Raw genomic sequence first — 24,087 nt, 5'->3', positions numbered from 1 at the left:
ATTCGTATCCCTAGGATATAGTACTTCCTAGCTTGATTATCCAGAAGAATCTCTCCAATGGAGGCTCTTGAGAGACTGAACAGTCTGGCTGAAAACATGGTATGAGAAGGTATTCACGTGCTTTTGGAGAAGCAAAAGTAAATAACACACTTAACTCAAAAATCATTCACTCTGTTGAGTGTCTACAGTGCCTAGTGCTGTGTAAATCATAAGGTATAAAGGAACTACTAACATTAAGTTTTTGACTTTCAATAATTACTAGTGTAATAGGAAAGAAAGGCATATAATATTTTTGTTTTATCATGATGATAAATATGGCTCATATCATCCAATTAGACATGGAATTTTTAACATCTAAATAACTCTTAAGACCTTAAGAGCTATGTTGTGTAGATGTTTTCCCATTTGATAAACTTGAGGAAAATATTAATGATATCAATAGAGTGATCATAAGCATCTGCATTTTGAACTTGTATACATAAAAAATAAGTAAACACAATTCTTGCATTTGGCTTTTATACTATTTTTCAGTCACCACCCCTCTTCCCTGATATATTCAGAAATCCTGCTTTTCAAAGAAAATGTATTTGGAAAGGCAATTAAATTAATTTGCTTTTATATGTATTTAGCAGATTTTGGGTTGACATGGTGAAAACTGTCCATGGTCAATTACAATAACTGGTGCTTAAGTGCTTGCATTTTTTATAAAGCTTTTAATTTTATCTGATTGGTTTTAATATCATCTACATTGGACAGTTTTAATTTTGACAGTTCTTTCTCACTGTTACAGTTCTAGATATTGCTATTGCTGGCTTACTAGATAATTTATTTGAAATTAAGAAACCAGGAAAAACTAGAAGAAACAAAATGTGTAATATATCTTATATATCTTTCTTTTCTGTATATCACCAAACATTGTTCACTATTTTTAGCTGCTGTTTCAGAAAAAAAAATGTTTCCCTGTCAACTCCTTCTTGCAGTAAATTATGTTATGATGTCAAAGCATAGTCATTTTAGTACAAGAAAAATGCTTGCATATTGAGATGTTTCAAAGACAGGGAATCTTAGAAAAAAGTCAATATTCCAAACAGAGCAGTAGGCATTTCCTGAAAGCCTAGGAAAGTTGCTCATTCATTTTGGCAAATAAAACTAGCAAAAATATTACTGAGAAGGTCCTCCAGTAGGTGCATATTACAAACACATCCAGATGTGTATATTCTTAGACAAAGTATAATGTGTTTAGATTTCTATGTACATGTTTGAAGCTGGATGCTTCAAAAAAAAAGGATAAATAAGATGCAGTGCTAACCCTTGAGAATCATTATATATATGAAGGGATGATCCTTATTGACAGTGAAATAATCAGAAAATATCATAAAGCATTATTGATTTTTTATTTATTATTTATTTATTTTTAAAGATTTTATTTATTTATTCATGAGAGACACACACCGAGAGAGAGGCAGAGACACAGGCAGAGGAAGAAGCAGGCTCCACGCAGGAACCTGACATGGGACTCGATCCTGGGACTCCAGGATCATGCCCTGGGCCAAAGGCAGGTGCTCAACCACTGAGCCACCCAGGCATCCCTGATATTTTTAATTACATGGAATGGAGTAAGAAAATGATGAGTGTTCATCAAAACGTGAGTTGAGAGGACAGTCCATGAGGGCTTGGATGGCAAGGGAGGCTTCCTTGGTGATGAGAACCCCATGATCCTATCAGGGTGATCCATACTCAGACAGGCAAGAGTCTGGCAGGTGGACAACTACAACCGAAGGCATGGGGTTTCATGGGTCCCTAAAGGAGACCACCCTGAATGCTATTGGAGAGGGGGGCAACCAGGTGCTGAAAGGTTTGCCTTGCTTTTACAAAGTCAAGTAGGCATCACTTTATTCTTCATTGCAGGTATTTCCACATGTTTTAATCTCTCCACATCCTTCTCTACTAGTCCATCTAGTATTAAAGATACTCTTCTTTGCTGCCTCCTCTTCTAGACCACAAGTTGACAGAAACTCTACTGTCTGTATCTTCACCACCTTAGAGAGCAGTGTCTGGCACAAGTGAAGGTCAATAAAGAAATACATATATCAATTTACATCTCAATTAAAGGCATATCCTGCACAGCAGAGTGATTTAGATTTGGCATGGTAGATGATGTAAGACTCCTTGAGGATGTAGTCGACTGAGCCCTCAAACTGATGAGTTAAAGCCTGGGCTATGGCATTTACTGGAAGCCGTCTTTGGGGAAATCTTTCTTGGAGGGAAATGAGAGTAGAAGTGAGTGTGAGAGAGTGCAGCAGTTCAAAAGCATGCAATGCTCCAGTTTACAGTCTCATAGTTTCAGGGAGGAGACCCAATGAACCTCTACAAGAGGATTATGAAGTTGCCTCAGAAGAGGAGCTAGTTCTCCAAATTCTCGAGCAATGTAAAAACAAAAAAACAAAAAACAAAAAGCAACAACAACAACAAAAAAACACTTTCAGAGGTCATCTTGTTGCTGTTTTATCCTTTGACATTTTATCAGGAAGAGGAACTCCCAAATGAGAGCCCCATCTCCAGTAACGATACTTTGAGTGGTCCATAAAAAATTGATGATCATGGTAGTGTTGGTTGTGATAAGAGCTCCTCCTGAATCATACACCTGAAAGATCCCTTTGCTAAATACCTGCTCTATTGAGGTGGCTGCCATCTTAGATTGGTCTAGGGCGTGCAGAACAGAAGAGAGATGACCAGCAGCCCTGGAAGCTTTTTTAGCTGCAAAGAATTTCCAGGTCAGATTGAGGCTGCAGGGAGCATAATGTGGACGTCACTAATGTATGCATTGCCCACTTTGCTAGATCAGCAGGTGTCGTCTTAGGTTCAGACTGACCACCAACCTTGAGAACCAATAGACCTCTTGTAGCACCAAGTTTCTTTAGTTTCAAGTACACGGCAGGCAGCAGCATAACTTTTATGGCAATAGCATAGGGGAAGTCTTGTGACCTCTAAATATAACTTCTAATGTCTTCTAAATCATCCGCACTTATCCCTTTGTTATGTATATCGGCATTTTCCTGAAACTTTTTCTTATAGCAACTTCTATAATACCTAGTGCATAAAAGCAGACTTATTAAAACACTGGTAAATTCCAGAATATCTTTTATCCTTAGAGGAGTTGGAATTCCCTCTGCAAAATACATTTCCAACCATACCTTTTCCTAAGTTGTCTGATATTTCTTTAACATTTTAAAGGTTATGTCTTTCCTTCATCTTCTATTGCTTCTAACTTTTTATTGCTGCTGATAGAGACATTCAACTGTGTAAGTTTTTCAAACATAAATTAAATTCTTCCTCCAAGAAATCTGTCTCCGTGGTCATTACCTAGCTGGTGAGTTTTAGATTGCCTTTCCAAATAATCTTTCTATCAAAGAGATCAATATCCCCTCAAGCTTCATTTTTATCTAACTACATAAGTGAACCAAAGCCCCTTTATTATATTATACACTGGAGGCCAAGAGATTGAATGTCAAAGACAACATGCTTCAATTAATAATGTCTTGTTATTATTTCAGTCCCCCCCAAAAAAAAATTGTTCTCAGGTTTCATGCATTTTCCCTTACCAGGGTTGGCATTAGAGACTATCTCTCAGGCAACTCAGGGTTTTATCCGCTTTAGCATCATAACCGTACACCATCCCCTGGGTATAAATCTTCACTGGCACAAACTTCTGGACACCACTGTAGTGCAGTAAGCATTTGTCTCTCATGAGGCAACACATCATTGAACCACAATCTGCCCCAACCTCACCAAGGGGACCATGGAGAACTATATTTCCGAGTGATCCCAGGTAGGTCTTATACTTGGCTTCATGAAAAATCCGAAGGCAGTGGCATCCTCTCACATTCACCATGACTCGATATCACATCTGAGAGGAGCAGTTGACAGGGTTATACTCTTGCTCTGAAATGTTCTCTCGGAAGATGTTCTCACAGAAGATATCCTTCATTGAAATATTTGCTTATTCTTTTCCATATTCCACATTCTCACCTTATTTGCCTTTTATTATTCTCTTAACATAGACTCATTCTTCCAAAGTGGGATTTGCTGATTATACTACACTTTTCTTCTACAAGGCTGGTGTGCTTCCTTGTTTTCCAGAACTTTCCCTCCTGTCCATTCCCAGGTAGAAGGAGTAGGTTTAAAAAGGTGTTATGGAGTAGCATGTTGCTGATAGTCAATTACCTGAGTGTAGAGCAGTACATGAAGGTTTAAAAGAGAAAGATCGAAACACTTGTTTATAAAACCTAAACTTTGGAATGTGTGTTGGAAGGGAAGCAGGAGAGAGAAGAATGTCTAATCATAAAACAATGAATGAACCATTACAAGGGTTCTGGTCACCCTGAATGGTATCCTGTCAATGCAGTAGAAATGCAAAATGTATAATGATGAGTAACGATTCTATAGGTGGCTAAAATTTTCTTTGCAATTTTTGAGATCATCACTGAGCGTAATTCACATGACCTAATACACACTCATCATTGCTCTGCATTTCAGTGATGTTTTTAATAACTATGCCAAAACCACATTGTCTTGATTACTGGAGAATGATAGTATATTTTAAATCAAACAGTGTAAATCTTTTCAAATTATTTTATTCTTCTAAAATTACTGTGGTTATTATAGGTCCTTTATATTTCCATATAAATTTTAAGATTGGGCAGCCTGGATTGCTCAGCGGTTTAGCACTGCCTTCGGTTCAGGGCGTGATCCTGGAGACCCAGGATCGAGTCCCACATCAGGCTCCCTGTATGGAGCCTGCTTCTCCCTCTGCCTGTGTCTCTGCTTCCCTCTCTCTCTGTGTTTCTCATGAATTAATAAATAAAAAATATTTAAAAAATTTAGTATTAACTTGACAAATACTACAAAAAAAAACCTGATAAGGATCTTGGTAGGGGTTATATTGAAATTATGAATCATATAAATCGTGGAGAATTTCCATCTTAACAATATTGAAGCCATTAATCCATGTACATGGACTGCCTTTCCATGTACTTTTACATTTATCTTAGCAATCCTGTAGATTTTGGTATGTGCATTTTGCACATGCTAGTAATTTTGTCATTTTTAAGCTACTGTGGATGGAAATATCTTATTTTTGGATTATTTAACAGTTATATATATATATATATATATATATATATATATATATATATATATATATATATAACAACAGATTTTGTTAGACCTTGGCAATCATTGGCTAGTTTTCATTGTTTTTTGTAGATTACTTATTTTCTACATAATTAATCATATCCTCTTCAAAGAAGTATAGTTTTTACTTCATGTTACCAATCAGATCCCCTATTTGACCTTTTACTACTTATTGCACTGTCTGGAACATCCAGTAAAATGTGGAATAGAATTGCTGAGAGCATCCTTTTCATCTTCCCAATCTGATGAAAAGCATTCTGCTCTCATCATCAAGTCTAACACTAGCTGTCCTTTGTTTTGATGTTTTTTTCAGGTTGAAGAAGTCTCCCTCTATTTCTAGTTTGTTGAATCATTTTTTTCCATAAATAGACATTCAGTTTTATCTACTACTTTTTCTGTATTTATTGAGATTATTATGTGGTTATGTCCTTTGTTTTATTAATATGGATGTATTATGTAAAGCAATTGAATGACTTTATTTTACCTTCAATTTGAAGGATTGTTTCACCAGATATATTATCCCTGGTTGACAGGTAGTTGTTTTTCATCCCAGTGCTTCAAATATGTCATTCTGATGCCTACTGGCCTCTATTGTTTGTAATAAGAAGTCAGCCGTAAATGATACATTATTTCCTTTTATCAAATGAGTATTTTTGCTGCCCTGAACATATTTTTCATCTTTCTGAAATTAGGGTGAAAATTGCTCCTCACCTACCCTGATGTCTGATCACCCTGGCCTGGCTTCCACAAAAATCCTGTTAAATTGATTTAACGAGAAGCCCCCTACCCTTGATGTCTTCTCTTAATATTTTTCCGCTGGTTTGTTGTGAATCCTCAACTGCCTTTTTTTTAAAATTTTTATTCATTTATGATAGTCACAGAGAGAGAGAGAGAGAGAGGCAGAGACACAGGCAGAGGGAGAAGCAGGCTCCATGCACCGGGAGCCCGACGTGGGATTCGATCCCGGGTCTCCAGGATCGCGCCCTGGGCCAAAGGCAGGCGCCAAACCGCTGCGCCACCCAGGGATCCCCTCAACTGCCTTTATTGCATTTGGAGCTGAATTGAACCCTCTCTCTTCCCCTATTGTAATAGTCCTGACACCCATCACAAAAGTCCTGCCTGAACCATACCTTCCTTACCATTTTAGCCAGTGTCATAATAAGTTTTTCTTTAACAATCTCCGATTTATTTTTTAATTACTGTGTTTGTTTTCGTGTTATATTATAGTACCTCTGGATTTTGGTATTGTCTCTATGGAATTTTTTAATAACATATCTGGATTTCATCTGATGAACCTATTTCTCTTAAGTTTGTGATTCCTAATGTCTCTGCATGATTTTTGCTTAGATCCTTCATTTCCATGTAGCTTCGTGTCAGCCAGGGATTTGCAAAAGCACCAAAGCCCATAGGCTTCTCACACGCTTTCTATTGATCTGAACGTGGGTTGGGGTGAGCACAGAAAGTTAAGGCAGTGCTCAGGCCTTCATGTTGGCATGGACATTTCCCCAGTTTTCTTCTATGCATGGCAGTTGTTTCAGAGATGTGCGGAGAGCCTATCCAGCCCTTCTATTGGCTCTAATTTTCTGTCTTTTTCTGCTGAATTTCTGGCTTGTTTACTTACAGCAACTGAGACCACAACTCATATTGGCAGAGCTGAGGTGGTTCCCCATTCAATTCCCATTGTGATGACTCTTTTATTAACTTCACAACATATTTGGTATGTCCTCTCTTAAAGCAAATCTGCTGCTTTTCATGGCCAGCCCTACTTTTATAACGTGTGTCAAGTGTACATGCGGCATCAGGGGTGTCGAGTGATACCCAAGCAAGAAGGCCACTGACTCTTACTTTTTCCTTTTTATTGTTGCAACAGTTTCTCTCAATTTGTCCATTTCATTGAGCTCTTAGAACCCTAAATGGTGTTTTTGATCATTGTGCTTAGATATTTTTTTTAAATTTATTTATTTGAGAAAAAGAGAGAGTGTGTGTGAACAGGGGAAGGGGCAGGGGACGAGGGAGGGAGAGAGAGAGAATCTCAAGCATACTCCTCTAAGTGCAGATCTCATGACCCTGAGATCCTGACCTGAGCCAAAATCAAGAGTTAGGCCCTCAACTGACTGAGCCACCCAGGCACCCCACGTTTTGCTTAGATTTTTACTTTTGGAGGAAAAGAATTGTCTAGGCTCCTCACACCACTGGAACCAAAAATCCTGCCTCCTCAATGCCCCTCTTTGCCACTTTAAAAGAGCGGTTACAGGCAGGTGTAGAGATGGGACCACATTTATAGAATAAAGGAAGGACAGAATTTTTAAAATAAAGATATCTATGATGAATTAGAGAGAAATCAATGAATTAAATAAAAGCACTGTATTAACAGGAAGAAAATATTTTTTCTTTTTATTGAAATAATTTAAGTGAATATTTTCACAAATCAATTTTAAGTGATGGATTATAATTTACCTTTATCAAAGGAAAATTCCACGTCTTTATAGCACTACTATGCAAATGAATTCATTTTATAAGACCTTAAATTTCATATTAGTCATCATCTCTGTGTCTCATAAAAATTATAGGACAACAGCTGTGTCAGGGCACTGAATCTGTGTTCTGTTGAATTACAATAATCAAAGGAAGTACTGTCTGAAGAGAATTGCAATATCACAAATCGTTTAGCAAAAAAATAATTCTGCAACTTATTACACAAGCCTTCAAAAACTGCACTTCTGATATTTTCATAAATAGACCGAGGAAAAAACAGAAAAGAAAAAATCCACATGAAATGCAAAATACAAAATGGAAGGAGTCATCATGATATATTAGGAAAAAGAAGTGAATGTCTGCAAGCCCCATGCAGTCTTTTCTGCCTTGGCTAAAAATCAAAATAAGCAAGCCACAGACACTATCTGAGCTTCTGGAAAGGGCAGAGAGTGTTTCCTCAATGTTTTCTGAGGAATTCCCCACCACAGCACCAATGCTCACCCTATACTCTCTGGCTGAAGTTAGAATACAAAGAAATCCCTGTTAGTAGATTATCTCCTAGTCATTGATGACACTGGACTGAAGCAGATACTCAGATAATGAAGTTTCCAGAACAAAACACTTTGTATGGCTAAGCAGCAGAAGGCTGTGGTAGAGCTGGTCATCTGTGGGCACCCCGGGATGCAGGGCGACTCATTCTTCATTATTCTATTGGGGTCTACACCATGAACCAAAGCTTCCCTTTCTTCAAATGCGTTTTGTTATCTAAGTCAGGTGTGAAATGTTTCAATCTATTTTTTTGGAGGCAAGCACAGTTCTATTGTAATTTTTATTATACATACGAACCATCAAATGAATCCACTGCTATTTTCTGAAATCTTTTTCCCTAAAATTGTGGCACTGTCTCCAGATTTTCCTTCTTTCAAAACAAAAAAATAAATAATAAATAAAAGGAGGAAAAAAAGAGTACAGAGACTACTATACATAAAATGCTGAATACCGGTAAATCCTGCCAGCATTGAGTGGTCACACACTGTGTCTCCAACTCACTTGTCATCACAGCCCCTGAAACCCTTCCTGATGCCTCTGCTTGTTGCTCAGCTTCATCATGTGCTACTCTATCCAAGTTGCCCCATTGAGTGTCCCTGAGACCTTTATCTATTTCCCTTTCCTCAGGGTCCTGGCACATGCCCTTCCCTTTGCGACGAAATGCGTGTAATCCCTATTCTTCAATCATGCACCCATCTTTCAATGCAAGCTGAAATGTGACCCAGGCCTGGGGACGTCCATGCCCACCATGCAGCTCACTATTGCTTACGTCCATTTTCACCAGTGCTTGCACAACAGAGCAATATAGGTTTCCGTGTTCTTAATAATAGTCCTTCTCTAATGGTAAATTCCAAAAAGAAGATGAAGGAGAAGGAAAGGGAGAGAAGGAGAAGGAGAGGAGAAGGAAGAGAAGGAGACGAGGAAAGAGAAAGGAAAAAGAGGAGGAGGAGGGAGAGGGGCATAAGGGGAAGAGAAGAAGTGGAGTCCGCTTTTTATTTACCAGCTTTAACTTACCCCCAGTTCCTACCACAGTGCCTGGCACCATTGTAGACTCTCAATAATGATGTAGAAATGAGTATTTTCCTCCAGATTATTATTTTCCCTAAATCAAGTTTAGGGATTAATTCCGATTATCACCAAGGGATCTCAGCTGGCTTACTTCATCACTCTTGTGGAAACGATACAGAATTTCCCATACTCTTCCAAACTCATATTTGCATGTTCCCACCTGCCATCAATCTAGATTTTACTTTGCAAATTGAAATCATTTTAAAAAGAGCGAAACATGAGTATTCACGTTTTTACCATGTACTAAATATCACCAAATTTACACATCTGTATCTATTTCTTTGTCTACCTGATTTGAGTAGTTAACATGAATAATAAAAGATTGAGAACATTCTAAGAAATTTATATGTTTTAAAGTGCTTGATTTATTTAGGTAATTTCTTTGCTTAAAAAACAATTGCTTTATTACAGGGAAATATATAAACTTGTTATTTATCTATGTACACATATTTTTATTACTTGTTAAATAGCTAATTATGGTTTTTAAATGAGGGCAACTCTACCACTTCCATAGCATGATATTTAGCCATCGTAATGAATAATCATACACTGAATCAAGGATGATTTGACGTCTTAATGACCACATGGCACCGCATACCAAACCTCAAAGTACAAGACCCCTAGAAGAACAAATAGGCACAAAGCAAGCCAAGGAGAATCATCCATCATAACTTTTCCTATAATATTTGGGATTCCAATGTTGAAGATACATAATTTCAAATTAAGCTAGCTTTTCCTTTTTAAAAATAAAACACAGTACATTTTTGGTTCCTATATCAGAAAAGGTCAGTGGTACATTTGTTATCAGGCATATTTGGAAACAGTATCTTCAATGAGACTGTCCCCATTTCCTGGCATTGTCTTCTTCTCATGGTCCTCGGGCCTGGAAGGACCCAATGCAGGCACACAGATGAGCAAATGTTAGATAAAAACTGACCAGTCTAGCCCTCATAATTAAAAGCCACTTTTCCCCGGGGTCCGAGGAGTCACTCTGACTATATCATCTTGGACAACTTGCCAGTTCTTAAACCAGTGTCCAGGCCAGACTTTTCTTCCTTTTGCTGGAACCAAGCATGGGTTGTGAAGGGGATGAGCATCTATCTCTCCAAGGAACATGAGAGGCTCTTACTAGAAGCAAAGCCCAAGATGCTGAGGATCCAAAAACCCAACAGGTCAACATGCTTAGTCATGGTCAATTTAGCCATCATTCATATAAAAATACCACATTCACACTTGATTATTGTTTAAGTCTAATGATTCTTTCTGTATGAACTATGAATTTTATTGAATCCTTGCTTCATTTGTGATAGTCCAATCTAAGGGGTTTTGCTTTGTTTTGTTTTGTTTTATGATCTAGCATTCGTTACATTGGTCCTTTTATATAAAATCATGACTTTTCAATTTCTTAGACACAGGAAGGAGATTGAGGAGACAAATAAAGCACAGCCAGACCTAGAAAGGGATGAGCAGGGACAAATCAGAATGTTGTATGCATTTATTCAATTTAATTTTTTTTATTGTGGGAGTGAGGAGTGGCCCAGGATGTCTGCAACAGGTGTATATGGGAATAGTGAGAGGAAGGAATTGTCGGAAGGTAAGGTTAAACTCCTCAGCTTTGGAAAGGCCTTTCACAGGGGACATTGCCATATTTCTGGATACTCAGGCAGTGTCTCCGTTTCCCTTTCAACTCTTGGATGACCAGTAATTTCTTCACCATAGTTTTGTATGCACACTGGGGACTCAGGTATGTTGATATTTAGCCTATTGTGTTCTGGTTTAGTATTATGGGATTGGAAAATAATCTGTTAAAATCGCCTACATGGGGAGAAGAAATGTGTGGGAATGGGAGAAAAAAAAATTACCAGCTGTTAAAAAGTTTAGGGAAACCACTCCATGATATTGCTGGCATGGCATCCATCCTGTATGGCTAAGTGGCCCATGGGCATCTTGAACTGACACTGCTCCCTCCTGTGACCATATGCCCTAGGTAACAGCAGGCAGATTTGCAAATAAATATATGTAATCATTAAATAAATAAATAAATAAATAAATAAATAAATAAATAAATATAAATAAAAATATTTGTCTAGGCAAAACAAACAAACAAACAAATAAATAAATAAATAAATAAATAAAAATAAAATCGCCTAAATGTGGAACCAATTTTTGATTTACTTGTTAAACTTTCTACCTGCCTTTGGTTTCTGTGGAGCTGGTGAGGTGGTGTTCCCCGAATCTATCAGCTCATCTGTGGTTGGCTTGGCTCTGCAGTCTGTGGACTGTTTTACTCACCTGCGGTTTTCAGTACTCTCCAGTATTTATAGCATCTCCCAAATGGGTTGCCTTTCTCAATTTCATATTATCCAGCTTATCCTCCCTTCCAATATCGTTCATGAAAATGTTAAATAAGGCAAGCCATTATACCTACATCCCCAAAGCATGCTCCTCAACACTTCTTAACTTGATGCATTGCCATTTATCATTAAATTCCTTTAGCCAATTTAAGTCCCAGGAAGAATGTTAATATTGAATCCAATTTGAGCTAAATTTTAATTAAGATTTCCTGAGACATTATGTTAAGTGATTTACTATAATCAAAATTGATATCTCCTCTGCTACCCCCACTCTTAATTTTCTAATTTTATCCACATGCGTAAGAGAATTGAGTTGGTCTGGCTTGACTCATTCTCCATAAATATACATTATTCATCTGTTCTGTTTCTGCAAATAGTTTCCTTCTCCTTTGCCTTTAGGACCATGTCTGTCATCCTCCTGGAAGTCCCAGAGTCATTTTAAGAAATGCATTTCCTTCTGGCGACCACATCTGTCCACCCCCAAATACCCAATCTCAACTAACTGAATGCCAATCTTTCAAATTCCCTTCTTTCCTCTCAATTATTTTCATAGCTACTATTTCTTTGCACATTATCATTCTCAATGCAGTTGATACTAAAAATAGAAACAGAACATGCACAGATTATCCCCCTAGGCCTGATGGTGTGTGTAAGGCACTTTGTATACATCTTATAGGGATGGTGAGCATGAACATCTGAATGGGCCATTAATTAAAATGGCGATCTTGAAATTGAATTCAAGTTTCAAGGTATGTGCACACTTGCCTTTGACCTAAGAAGGTACATCAGAGTGTCCAGTGGTCTCCCAAAGGGGTCTGTGAATGATAAAGAATGATTACTTTATAAAAGCGAAAATTAGGGGTTAGAAGTACACATGAAAATGTCAATAAATAAGAAAACTTTTTTCTATAGATTTACTTATTAAAATTATTTTCTAAAAAATTATTTTCTTTATCAGAAAAATATATATTATTCTTTATTAGTTGTTTTCTTCTTATGTGAAAATTTATGAGGCCACCTTTCTTCTTCCCTATCGATCACTTTTGGAATGAGGAAAACAGAAAATTCTGTGAATGTTTGGGGGCACCTGGGTGGCTCATTCAACTAAGGGTCTGATTCTTGGTTTTGCTCAGGTCAGGAGATCGAGCTCCTAGGTTCCCTGCTCAGCTGGAAGTCTGCTACTCCCTCTCCTACCCCTTCCCCTGCTTGTGCTCTGCTCTCTCTCTCTCTTATAAGTAAAATCTTAAAAGAAAAAAGAAAAAGAAAAGAAAATTCTGTGGATGTCTGTAAAATACATGTTGTAAAATTTCCCACTAGAATCTTTTTTTGCTCCATCACCTCCATAAATTTCTATTTATCAGCAAGTCAAGGAGCCTTATTTAACACATTAAATAATTCTTACCTTATTTTGCTTTGTTGAATTAATAATGGTCATTCCATTTTCACACATAATGACCCAAAGAGAGTCGTAACTAAAGTTGCTTCAAAATGACTATAAACACCTGCAAATTAGCCTTACCAATGATCATGTGGGGTTACTGCAGGGCATCTGAATTCATTCCATTTTCTCAAAAAGAAAAAGAAAAAAAGAAAAAACTTTCTTGGGCTAGACAGTCTACTTTTTTAATAAGTTATTCTACAACTGGAGGTGCATTTCTTTGGTTTTGGAAAGAGGATACCCTCGGCCTTTTCCATCTTCCTAAAGAGAAGTGTGACTGAGAAGGATGACAGGGTGCAACAGGCGAGGTCTCTGAGAGGGGGAAGGAAAACATTAGGGACCTAAAGAGCCAGAGCAGGAGGGAGGGTGCCCCTAAGAAAGACCAACCTCACCCACTGGGTTTCCTCAGCCTCTGGGCAGTAATATGTGCTTGTGTGTCCAGAACAGGGGCTAAGGTGGAGGGAAAAATTAACTTTCCCGGAGTGATATTAGATTTGCTGTCGGAGCTTTCCGCTTCTTCCCTGTGGTCCGTTGAAATAAGGCCAGTCTTCAGGACCCAAACTTTTTATCTCTTTCATAAGAAAGAGGGGGGAATGACCCTTCCTGCTGGGATTGCTTCTGAATCAGCGCCCAAGCCACGCTTTGGGCCGGAGCAGGTGGGCCAAGAGATGCCTGCTGTCCTTCCGTCGGGACAGACGGACTCGGGCTGGACAGCTGATACATCTCCAAACATGCATGCGTATGTATGTTTTATCTAAGGGCTTATCACAGAGTCGGTCTAGACCTGTAACCGAGGTCTCCGGGTATCCCGTGTACACTGACGTGCGGGGCTTCTGTTCCAGCTCACGGCCGTGGACGCGGACGAGGGGCCCAACGGGGAGATCACGTACGACATCCTGGTGGGCGCCCAGGGCGACTTCGCCATCAACCGCACCAGCGGGCTCGTCACCGTGGCCCCGGGGCGGGCGCTCACCGTCGGCCGCACCTACGCGCTCACCGTCCAGGCCGCGGATAACGCGCCTCCCGCCGAGAGGAGGTAACTCACCTGCAGCCCCCCCGGGGCTCCCCTGCACCCCCCAGGGCCCCGGCACCTCCCCGGGCTCCCCCGCACACCCCCCGGGGCTCCCCTGCACCTCCCTCCCATGGGGCTCCCCTGTACCTCCCCCCGGAGCTCTCCTGTACCTCCCCCGGGGCTCCCCCGCACACCCCCCGGGGCTCCCTGCACCATCCCCGGGGGCTCCCCTGCATCTCCCCCGGGGCTCTCCTGCACCTCCCCCGGGGCTCCCCCGCACACCTCCCGGGGCTCCCCCTCACCTACCCCCTTCTCCCCCCTCCCATAATCCTCGCTCTGCCCCTGAGGAAGGGCAGCTGGGTCCTCTGATCCCGCGCATCCTGTAATTGAGATTAAAGCAGAAAATGAGAGGGGCCGGGTCCCGGGGACCCTCCGTTCTTACGGAGTGAAGTTGTAGGGAAAGGACAATAAGGAGCAGCTTACCCCGCTAAACAGGTGAGACGCTTGCACAGGTGTGCGGGATGCAGGGTCTGTCCCAGGGGCAGCTGGAGGTGTGGAGGCGCTTAGCCACGGTCCTGCGGGGAAGCCGGCTTGCTGCCGAGGTCACAGCAGCCGCAGGAAAGGTCTAGGGTCTGAAGCCACCTCGCAATGTCCGGGTAATTATTTAAATATATACATAAATAGATAGATTAGATAGATAGATAGATAGATAGATAGATAGATAGATAGATAGATGATAGATGATAGCTATATAGATGATACATAATAGATGATAGATTGATAGATGATAGGTGATAGATATACATGAGTATGTCGATCTATATATATATCTCCTCTATACAAAGTATATACATATATATATATACACATACACACAAATATATATTCTATATATAGGATTTATTAATAAAATTGATCATTAACCTATAAACTATCTATATGTATCCGTATCCCGTATATACATATAGGTAGATGGTGTGCAGAAGTAAAAAGCAAAGGACTGTCCCCACTATTAAAACTGCATTTATTCTGGGCCCTACCTGAGATATCTTTATTTTATTTTTTTTTTATTAATTCCTTGCTTCTTTCCAGATTTTCAGTATGCATTTAAAGAAAGTAGGAATGAATAGTCCTTCACGCGGCACCTGCTGGGTTTGTCTCCCGGCTCACAACACGCCATGGTGTTTCCTTCAGTGTGATACGGAAGGATGCCTTCAAAACGGTTTTCCCAGCTACATAGTATTCTTTCAAATGGGTGGACTAGTGCAAAAAACAAAAACAAAAACAAAAAACCTATCCATGGACTTTTAAATGCAGTTTAACTGACAAGAAATAAATAACACTGAACAAGTGTCATTTTGAATATGTGCAAATGTATGGCCCCAGTAAATGCTCACTTAGCGGAGGACAAATGCAACTGTAGGTCGCAGTGGTACCTGCCAAATGGTCTTCCGTGGGGATCCTAACAATTTCCTCTTCCAACTGTCAAGCCTGAGAGTGGGTGATCCTACACTCTCCCCAGCTGTGTGCCATATCAGTCGTGGATTTTTGCCAATCTGATAAGTAGAAAAATAACATCTATTTTTTATCCATTTGCCTAAGAGTAAGTTTGATCAGTTCGCCTATGAGCTGATTCTGTTACTTTTCCTATAAAGCCTGGTTCCTAATCTCTGCCCGTCTTTCTATTGATACATCAAGCCCAGGCCACAGGTATTTTATATTTGCTATGAGTGATTTTATAGATCCATGCTGTAGGTTTAGATCTTTGTTGTATTTAGGATTTATCCTAGGTTACAGGAGGAGGTATCATCCATCAGCAATACTTTTTTTTTTTTTAGGCTACTCTGCCATTTTTCCCACACAATCTGCTAGATAGTTCACCCTTTTCTCATTGATTTGTGATGTTACGTGAATTATATCATACATTTTCTCGTTTCTTTGAGTTTGATTTGAGACTTTCCCTTCTATCCCATTAACTCACCCAGCTTTTCATGAGCTGTTGTCACATATTTAGTTGTTAATGTTTTAAACTGTCTTCATAATATGGTGATGCTAACCTACCTCAATGCTCTTTTCCCTTAAAGTGTCCTGGTTACTCTCTCAGTTCATTTTTTGGATTATATGTAAGCTAGCGCAGTGGGGTCTTTTTAACCATATTTTTATTAGGAACACATTAAATTCATAAATTAATTACTTAGGGTTAAATTATATGCTTTTGATGTTGACTCTATGTGAGAACTTTCTGTTTCTTTATTTGCCCATTCTTTCTTATGTGTCCTGCAAGAGTTTTTATTTTTTAAAACATTCCTTTATACGAGTCCTGTGAATTTCCTTGTTGGTCTGTTTTTGTGACTTTTGTTGTTATTGTCCATAGACTCTTTTCTCTTTATTCTTCTGTCTGGCTGTTATTTTAAATATGAAAGCTATTATTATTAATCTCAACCCACTTTCTTCTTTAATTATTTTATTATCTTTTTAGTTTCCCCCTCAATTCTTCAGTGTTATCCGGGATTATATTTTATAAATAGTGAAAATTTTGTTATTTTTCTTTCCATTTTCTTTCCTTTAATTTCATTGGCTAATTATGTCAATAAAAACACTTGTCTTTTTTTAAGATTCTTTGGTATGTATGTATTTATTTATTTGAGAGAAAGAGGGAGAGCATATGTATTGGGAGAGGAGCAGAGAGAGAAGGACAATCTCAAGCAGATTTGCTGCTGAGCATGGAGTCTGAAATGGGGCTCCATCCCCTGACCCTGAGATCATGACCTGAGCTGACAGCAAGAGTCAGCCACTTAACTGCCTGAGCCACCCAGGTGTCCTGCTTGCCTTGTTTTTAACTCAAGTGGGAATGTCTCCCAGATTTCCCTATTATATCGATTTATGTTTTTTAAAAGATTTTTTAAAATTATGGTAAGAAAGTGTTTATTCCAATTTTATTGGCATTTTAAAATAAGACAATAGTATCCATCAGGTTATGAAGACAGGTTATATGACTTTCCTTCTTGAGCTAATCATATGATGATTGATCTTGATCGGTTTCTAAAGCAATCTATTTTGCATTTTTGGTGTGAATGCCACTAGGCTGTGATGTTTTATTCTTGAATTAAACTGTTAGATTATGTTTGCTCCTTTATTTTGTGAAATTAGTCTGTTCTCCTCTTTTTGAGAGATTTTTATGAAGATGCCATGCAGATTTTCTGACACCTCGTAAAATAAATAAAAACCACAAAACAATTCAAGAAAGAATTAACAATTGTAATAACAAGTATGAATGAGTACTAAACATCTCTAAAATCAATAAATAAATCCAAATTTTGTTCTTTGAAAAGACAGATAAAAATTAAAAGCATAAACCACTTTATTTAATAAAAAAGGAGGCGGCACCTGGGTAGCTCAGTTGGTTCAGCATTTGGCTCTTGGTTTCAGGTCATAAGATTGAGCCCCATGTTGGGCTCTGCTTGAGATTCTCTTTCCCTCTCCCTCTGCCCCTCCCTGCCCTCTCTAAGATAAATAAATACATCTTTTCTTTAAAAAGGCAGAAAGTACAACAATAAATTCTCAGGAGGAAATACTACAGAAACAGGAAATGAAAAGAATCGTAACAGACAACTTGGCCTTAATATATGCAAACTTTGAAAGTTTCAACTTAATATATGCAAAATCTGAAACCATGAGTGAAATGGATAATTTTTCTAGAAAATACAGCTTATCAAAACTGATCCCAAAGAGTAAGAAATTTTAAAGAGATCAACCTTATAGAGCCATGTCCCAAAACTACACCAGGGCCAGGCAATTTGACAGGAGGACTGTAACCCAACCGGGGAGAGGGGGAGGGGGTCATTCCCTGTTTAGCCATCGCCTAGGGTGCACTCTCCTACACCCACACCACACTTCACCTCTCTCTTACCTTAGGTTGTGGAGATGTGGTAGGAGGACTTCCTGCTCCCCAGGGATATCAGTGGACTGTCCCTCCTCCTCCCTCATGTTCTCCTGTTGATTCTCATGCTGTCTGTATTTCCTCCTTTCTCCCCCCTGTACAGATGGTGGGCCCCTTTCCCATTATCTCCTCTTCTAACCTAACCTATTAACTCATCTCCCTCTGTCCTTACAGACCAGGAGGTCCCTCCAGAGGGATTTGGTTCCTGACGGCCCTACATTCACTTCAGCGGCACCTGTGTCACTCGGTGTCTTATGGCCAGTCCCACAGCCCCTCTGGCCAGACAGCCCTGGAGCCACTCTCAGTGCCTCCCTTTCTCTCAAACTCCAAGTACAATCTTGATCAACGCGTCTAAGCTCTGACCTAAAAGCACATACAGAAACCGATGATTCCCTTCTCTTGTTATTGACATCCCAATTCACGCCACACTTCTCTGTGGTCCCAGCTGTTGAAACCTCTTCTTAAAAACTTCTGCCCTCCAGTCCCTTCTCTGTACAGAGGCCTGAGAAATTTTGGTAACATAGGAAACAACCTTATTTTTTGCTCCTGGGGTTTCACATATGACTTGATGTGAAAGACAAACTCATGGGGCAACTGGATGGCCCCATCGGTTGGGCATTGCCTTTAGTTCTGGTCATGATCCCAGGGTGCTGAGACTGAGTCCTGCAGTGGGCTCCCTGCTCAGTGGGGAGTCGGCTTTCCCTCTCCTCCCTGCTTGTACTGTCTCAGTTACTATCTCTGTCTCTCTCTCTCTGTTTCTCTCTCTCTCAAATAAATACAATCTTAAAAAAAATAAATAAAGATATAATCACTGAAAAGGCCAGTGGAGCCCAGCACAGTTCACCTGCTGCCACCAGTCACAGGACACTCCCTAGTGTCACCTCTTCCTAGTAACATCATCTCCTGCTGCACCCTGCTTCTCTTACTCCCCTCCAGCCCTCATACCACATCCTCTCATCCCTGAGGCTGACAGCTACCTTCGACCTTCAACCTTGACCTTACCTTCTCAGCCCAGATCACTTCTCTTTCCATTTGTCCATGGATTCCTGTCCTTCTGGCCCCAACCCAACTATCACTTTTCAGACAGAGTTTTTGCAGCTGCAACAGCCTTTCCATCCTTCTATGGCACTGCACTTACCACCATGAGATATTATGTACCTTCATTTAGGGTATGATGTTTATTGTCTGCCTTGAGTCTTCCCCACTGGAATTTTGGTTCACAAGGGCAAGAATAGTTGTGGTCCAGGTGTCTCTTGTGTCTGCAGAAGCTCAACAATTCCTGGAATGCCCTAGGTTCTTAAAAAAAAATCATCTATTTTTGTTGTTTTCCTAAGTTCATAAGAATGTCTTTTTCTTTTCTGTTTTTTAAACAAATGAATCAGGAAATGATACAGTATAATATAAAACTCAAATAACTCTAAAGAGCCCCTGAAACAAGAAGGCAGATTTGAAATTGTTCTGCCTTCTTTCGTAGTACACACGAATCCCGTCTAATGTTGTCACTAACAAGTTTAAAAAAAAGAAGCCTGGGGATCCCTGGGTGGCTCAGCAGTTTAGCTCCTGCCTTTGGCCCAGGGTGTGACCCCGGGGTCCTGGGATCAAGTCTCATGTCAAGTTCTCCCTCTGTGTCTCTGCCTCTCTCTCTCTCTCTCTCTCTCTCATGAATAAATAAATAAAATCTTTAGAAAAAAAGATGCCTATGATAAAAAAAAGTTTCTATTCAGTCCAACCAATCCTTTATTATACAACCACCACTTACTGTGACATGGAAATACAAAGATAAACACAGTATCATCATGTGCAGGCCAAAAAAAAATTGCAGTAAAGGGTTTAAAGTAGGACTATAAATAATTAAATTCAGTTCAGCATGGTAGATGTGTGAGCCAATTTCTTTGCTTTCTGGGGCATTGAGGAGGGCACTTGTTATAATGAGGGAGTACTTAGAGGGCCTCCCAAGCAGATGAGTTCCAGAGAATGAGTAAAGGTTGACCAGCTAAAAAAAAAAAAAAAAAAAAAAAAAAAAAAATATGTCACATTATTTGCACAGCCTGAGAGGTCTGAAAGAGTTTTGTCATTACGGGTAATTACCAGCCTAGTCAGTGTTACCAGTGCGTAAACTCATTCTAGCAGAGGCAGAAAGGTAAAGGGTCATTTCATGGAAAATTTAATTTGTTTCTTTAAGAAGTTTGGACTTATTATCCAGTCTGTAGACGGTATTTGTGAAGGACTTTACAGTGAGTGAGATGAGTTTGGTTTCTAGGAAATCCCTCTGGTGTCCCTTTGGGAGATGGATTTGAGGGGCCAAACCTGGAGGCAGAGAAGTGATGTAGGAATCCCCCACTGGAAAAATCCAGGGGCTAATTGCTTGATCCGGGCATGTTGGAAAGTGGAGTGATGGAATCATCAGAAAAAAAATAATGTGACAAGGTAGTGATATCAAGTTGGTGTGTGCCATTTGGGTGAAGTAGGTGAGCTGAATTTTGGACACATTTTGTTGGATTTGGCAATTGTTCATATAACCCAGAATCAAATCAATGTATATGGTTGCACATCAGAAAATAGTTAAGGGCCGTTCCTTGAGAAGAAATGTGGAATACTTTTATACATTGGCCTAGAGTCAAAGTTTGAATGGATTTAAAGAATAGCCTCATTCATAATGGGTTATTCTGAAGGGGAGTTAAAGATGGTTGATACTATTTAATGAGCATGCATAGACATCATGCAAGCTACTCTCTATATGTAATTTCTTTAAAAAAAAGATTTTATTTATTCATGAGAGACAGAGAGAGAGAGAGAGAGAGAGGCAGAGACGCAGGCAGAGGGAGAAGCAGGCTCGATGCAGGGAGCCTGACGCAGGACTCGATCCCGGGTCTCCCGGATCATGCCCTGAGCTGAAGGTGGTGCTAAACCACTGAGCCACCCGGGCTGCCCTCTATACATAATTTCTAATCTGACATCACTGTGACTTTTGCCTTACTCTATTTTTGCAGACTAGAAACTGAGGCTGAAAGAGGTTAATTGACTTGGGTAATGGCCCCTTGCATACTCCCATCCACCCTGTAAACAAGTTGTAGAACCTTCATCTGGATTAGGACTATTGGATTCCAAGATTTCATCATCCACTCTGTTCTATAGCCATGACGTTTTGTCATGACTATTCTAGATTAAAAAAAAAGAAGAAGAAGAAGAAAAAAACAAATAAAAAAACAAAAAAACCCTACAATTGCTTAATATCAGTACTAATAATGGTAATTTTAAGAATTAAAATTTGTTTTTACCATTTAAACTCTTATTAAAGTCCCTTAATAGCCAACAGTTTATTTTATGACTTTTTATTTTCATTGAGGATAGACCTATGCTTTTTGGATCCGGTAATCTATATATACCTATATGTTATGATTGATGACTTTTTAACTATTTTATGATATAATGAGTGAGATTTTATAATCTCCTTCTTACTCAGTTCCTATTTGCAAGTCCTATCACTGATTTTTCTGGATAAGCTGCTGCTTACAGTAATCAGTGCTGCACAAGGATTTCACTTAAGTAAAATCGTATTCCACTCCAGCAAACAAAATGCCATCTTCAGAATCTGAATCACAGGCCTTTGCAGTGACACTAAGTATTTAGTTGACCTGGCTTCGTTGTCTTCCTTATAGACAATGGTTTGGGCACTGAAAGATCACCTTATAATGTTTGGTCAAATATCAAGTGGGACCTACAGAGAGGACAATCTGGATACATCCTTTCTCCCTGCTGGGATAATGTCACGTTCCCCATAGGATAGTGACATTTGCTATTTTCTGGAGGAAAATTAAGCCTTCACATTGACTTGATGAATGAACCGAAGAGTCGTGTTGTTTTGCTTTCACTATTTCCTTTGAAAGGAAGAGGCTGTTTGAAAATTATCAGCATGAAAGTGCAGACCATGATATATTTTACAAATTGACCCAGCCAGCAACAGTGGTGTGTGAACCTACTTACATCATAACATAAAAAGCAATGGAAATTTTCCATTTTATTCTTTTTTTCAGATTGGAAATTTTAATTCATAAGTCAAAATCACAAAATAAAGCCTTTATGAATTAACTGTTTATATATTTGTTATTCTGATTAAGTAAAATTGCTAAAGAGTCAGCGGAGAGAGAGTCTGTAATCACTGTTCTGTTTTGTTGTAGTCTCTCATGAGTATAAGAGGACAGATAAAAACCAAAGTTTTTTTTTTTTTTAAGTAACTGCATTCTCAGATAGTATTTAGTCCAGTCAACTGGTGAATGTAAGTCTTCTTATACTTATTGAATTGAATTAAATCAAATTAATATTTATTATTTTAATATGAACAAAGTACAACTATTAGTTATTCATAAAGACGGAGAATGAAGGACAGCCCTGTCCCCAAATATCTCATAATATAAGTATGATAAAATAATTGGTGCATGGCATGGCATACATTTTTTGATTCCCAATATTTTTTTCATGGAATCCAAGGTTCTATCTAACCAATACAAGGTTAAATAGTCCATTCTCCAATAAAATTATGCTAATCACTAATTTTATTATTTTAAATAACTTTATATGATATATTTAACATTAATAAAAGAAAATGGAAGTACTCCTTTTCATAAAAATTTACTGAGTTCTCACAATTTTTAGCCTCTTGGGGAAGCTCTGGAAATATAAGACCGGTAGGCTGAAATCTGTGCCCTCAGAGTATTCACATGGAGGTGAGGAACAGGTAAGACTCCACATGCCGTAGTAGGTGATTACCATAAAGGTTAACTTTGCAGGGATGATAGTGGGATATCCAAAAAGAGGGAGTAATAAAAGGAAAGACTGAGACACTTGATGAAGAATGGTGTGTTGTGAGAACATGCATTACTTGGCACATTTGAGCCTATCACTAACCAGCTCGAAGTCTCTCAACCAGTCCCCACTATCGTCAAGATGAAGCTTAGGTCAGTAAGTATAGTGCATGAGTCCCTGCCTGGCCTGGACTCTCGGCTACCTCTCAGGTCTTAACTCCTACCATTTCCCTGTTTTCACCCTTCTTTTTAGTGCTGCAAAACTTAGAGTTTTCCTGTTTATTGCCCTGTGAATTTGCACATGTGGTTTCCCCTATGTGGATTGTCCTCTTGCCTTTAAGCCTAAATACATCTTTGCATCTTAAAACTCTGTCCCTGTAACTTCCCCTGAGAATTTTTAAATGTGAAGTATTTCCTCCTATAGATACCTATAGGCAAAAATAGGAAAATAGAACCTGGGAACATTGGACTGTAAATATAGCCTTTCTAGCACATTGTTGATGGGAGACAAAGGAAAAGGAAGGCACAGTTGAAACAAATGAATACCAGTAGCATAGGTGGACACATCAAAAGAATATTACAACACAGATTGTACGGTCAACACTATGGAACATCATCTCATTATCACTGAGTGCTATCGCCATATCAAAATGAATGGACTTTATATCTTTGGAGATACTTCTGCAAGGTTAAAGCCTCATAATTCTGTCTTGCCAACCTCTTCTTTATTCAAATTCTATTTTGGTCTTACAAAAAAAAAAAATCCAAGAAGTCTCATTCATGGTAAAATCAAAATTAATTGTGGTATCATACTGTAAGCCCATGATTGATTTGAAATAATTTGTGATTTCTTATGAGATAACATCCTTCATTAAGAAGTTTTGTACCAGAATGTCTTCTACTCACACACAGAAACACACATGCATCAGATAAGTAAAAAATCTCCAATTTGCTTCCCAAATGTGTTCCTATAGAATGGGGGGAGGAAGTGTGGGCTGATCTTAAATTTAGAAACCTGGCCTTTTGGCTTATCTGCAGTTCCTAATTAACTTTTTAACCTTAATTCAGTCACTTAATCTTTCTGATTTTTTAATCCTCTTTTGTAAAATGAGTCAAACTAGATGGTTTCTTGGGTCTTCTAAAAGCATAAGATTACACGAGAAAACACATCAACCCTTGTGTTCTACTTTGACCTTCATTACCAAATGAGAAAGAGAAAGCTTTATGATTTTCATTTTTTTTAGAAATAGAGATTT

The 24,087-nt window shown here is 39.0% G+C and overlaps 1 protein-coding gene across 16 annotated transcripts in view; it reads left to right on the top strand.

Moving 5' to 3' along the window:
• PCDH15 (protocadherin related 15) overlaps nt 1–24,087 on the top strand; it is a 739,593-nt gene that overhangs the window by 423,536 nt on the left and 291,970 nt on the right. For all 16 annotated transcript variants that reach the window (XM_055322636.1, XM_055322635.1, XM_055322634.1 and 13 more), the window contains one exon: nt 13,920–14,113. In XM_055322636.1, coding sequence (XP_055178611.1) covers nt 13,920–14,113 — 194 coding nt within the window. The remainder of the gene's footprint in view (nt 1–13,919; nt 14,114–24,087) is intronic.

This window comes from Nyctereutes procyonoides, unplaced genomic scaffold (assembly GCF_905146905.1).
Source record: "Nyctereutes procyonoides isolate TBG_1078 unplaced genomic scaffold, NYPRO_anot_genome, whole genome shotgun sequence".
In the NCBI taxonomy this organism is placed as follows: domain Eukaryota; kingdom Metazoa; phylum Chordata; class Mammalia; order Carnivora; family Canidae; genus Nyctereutes; species Nyctereutes procyonoides.
Note: the sequence above shows the minus strand (reverse complement) of the source record. Positions and strands in the feature narration are given on the sequence as shown.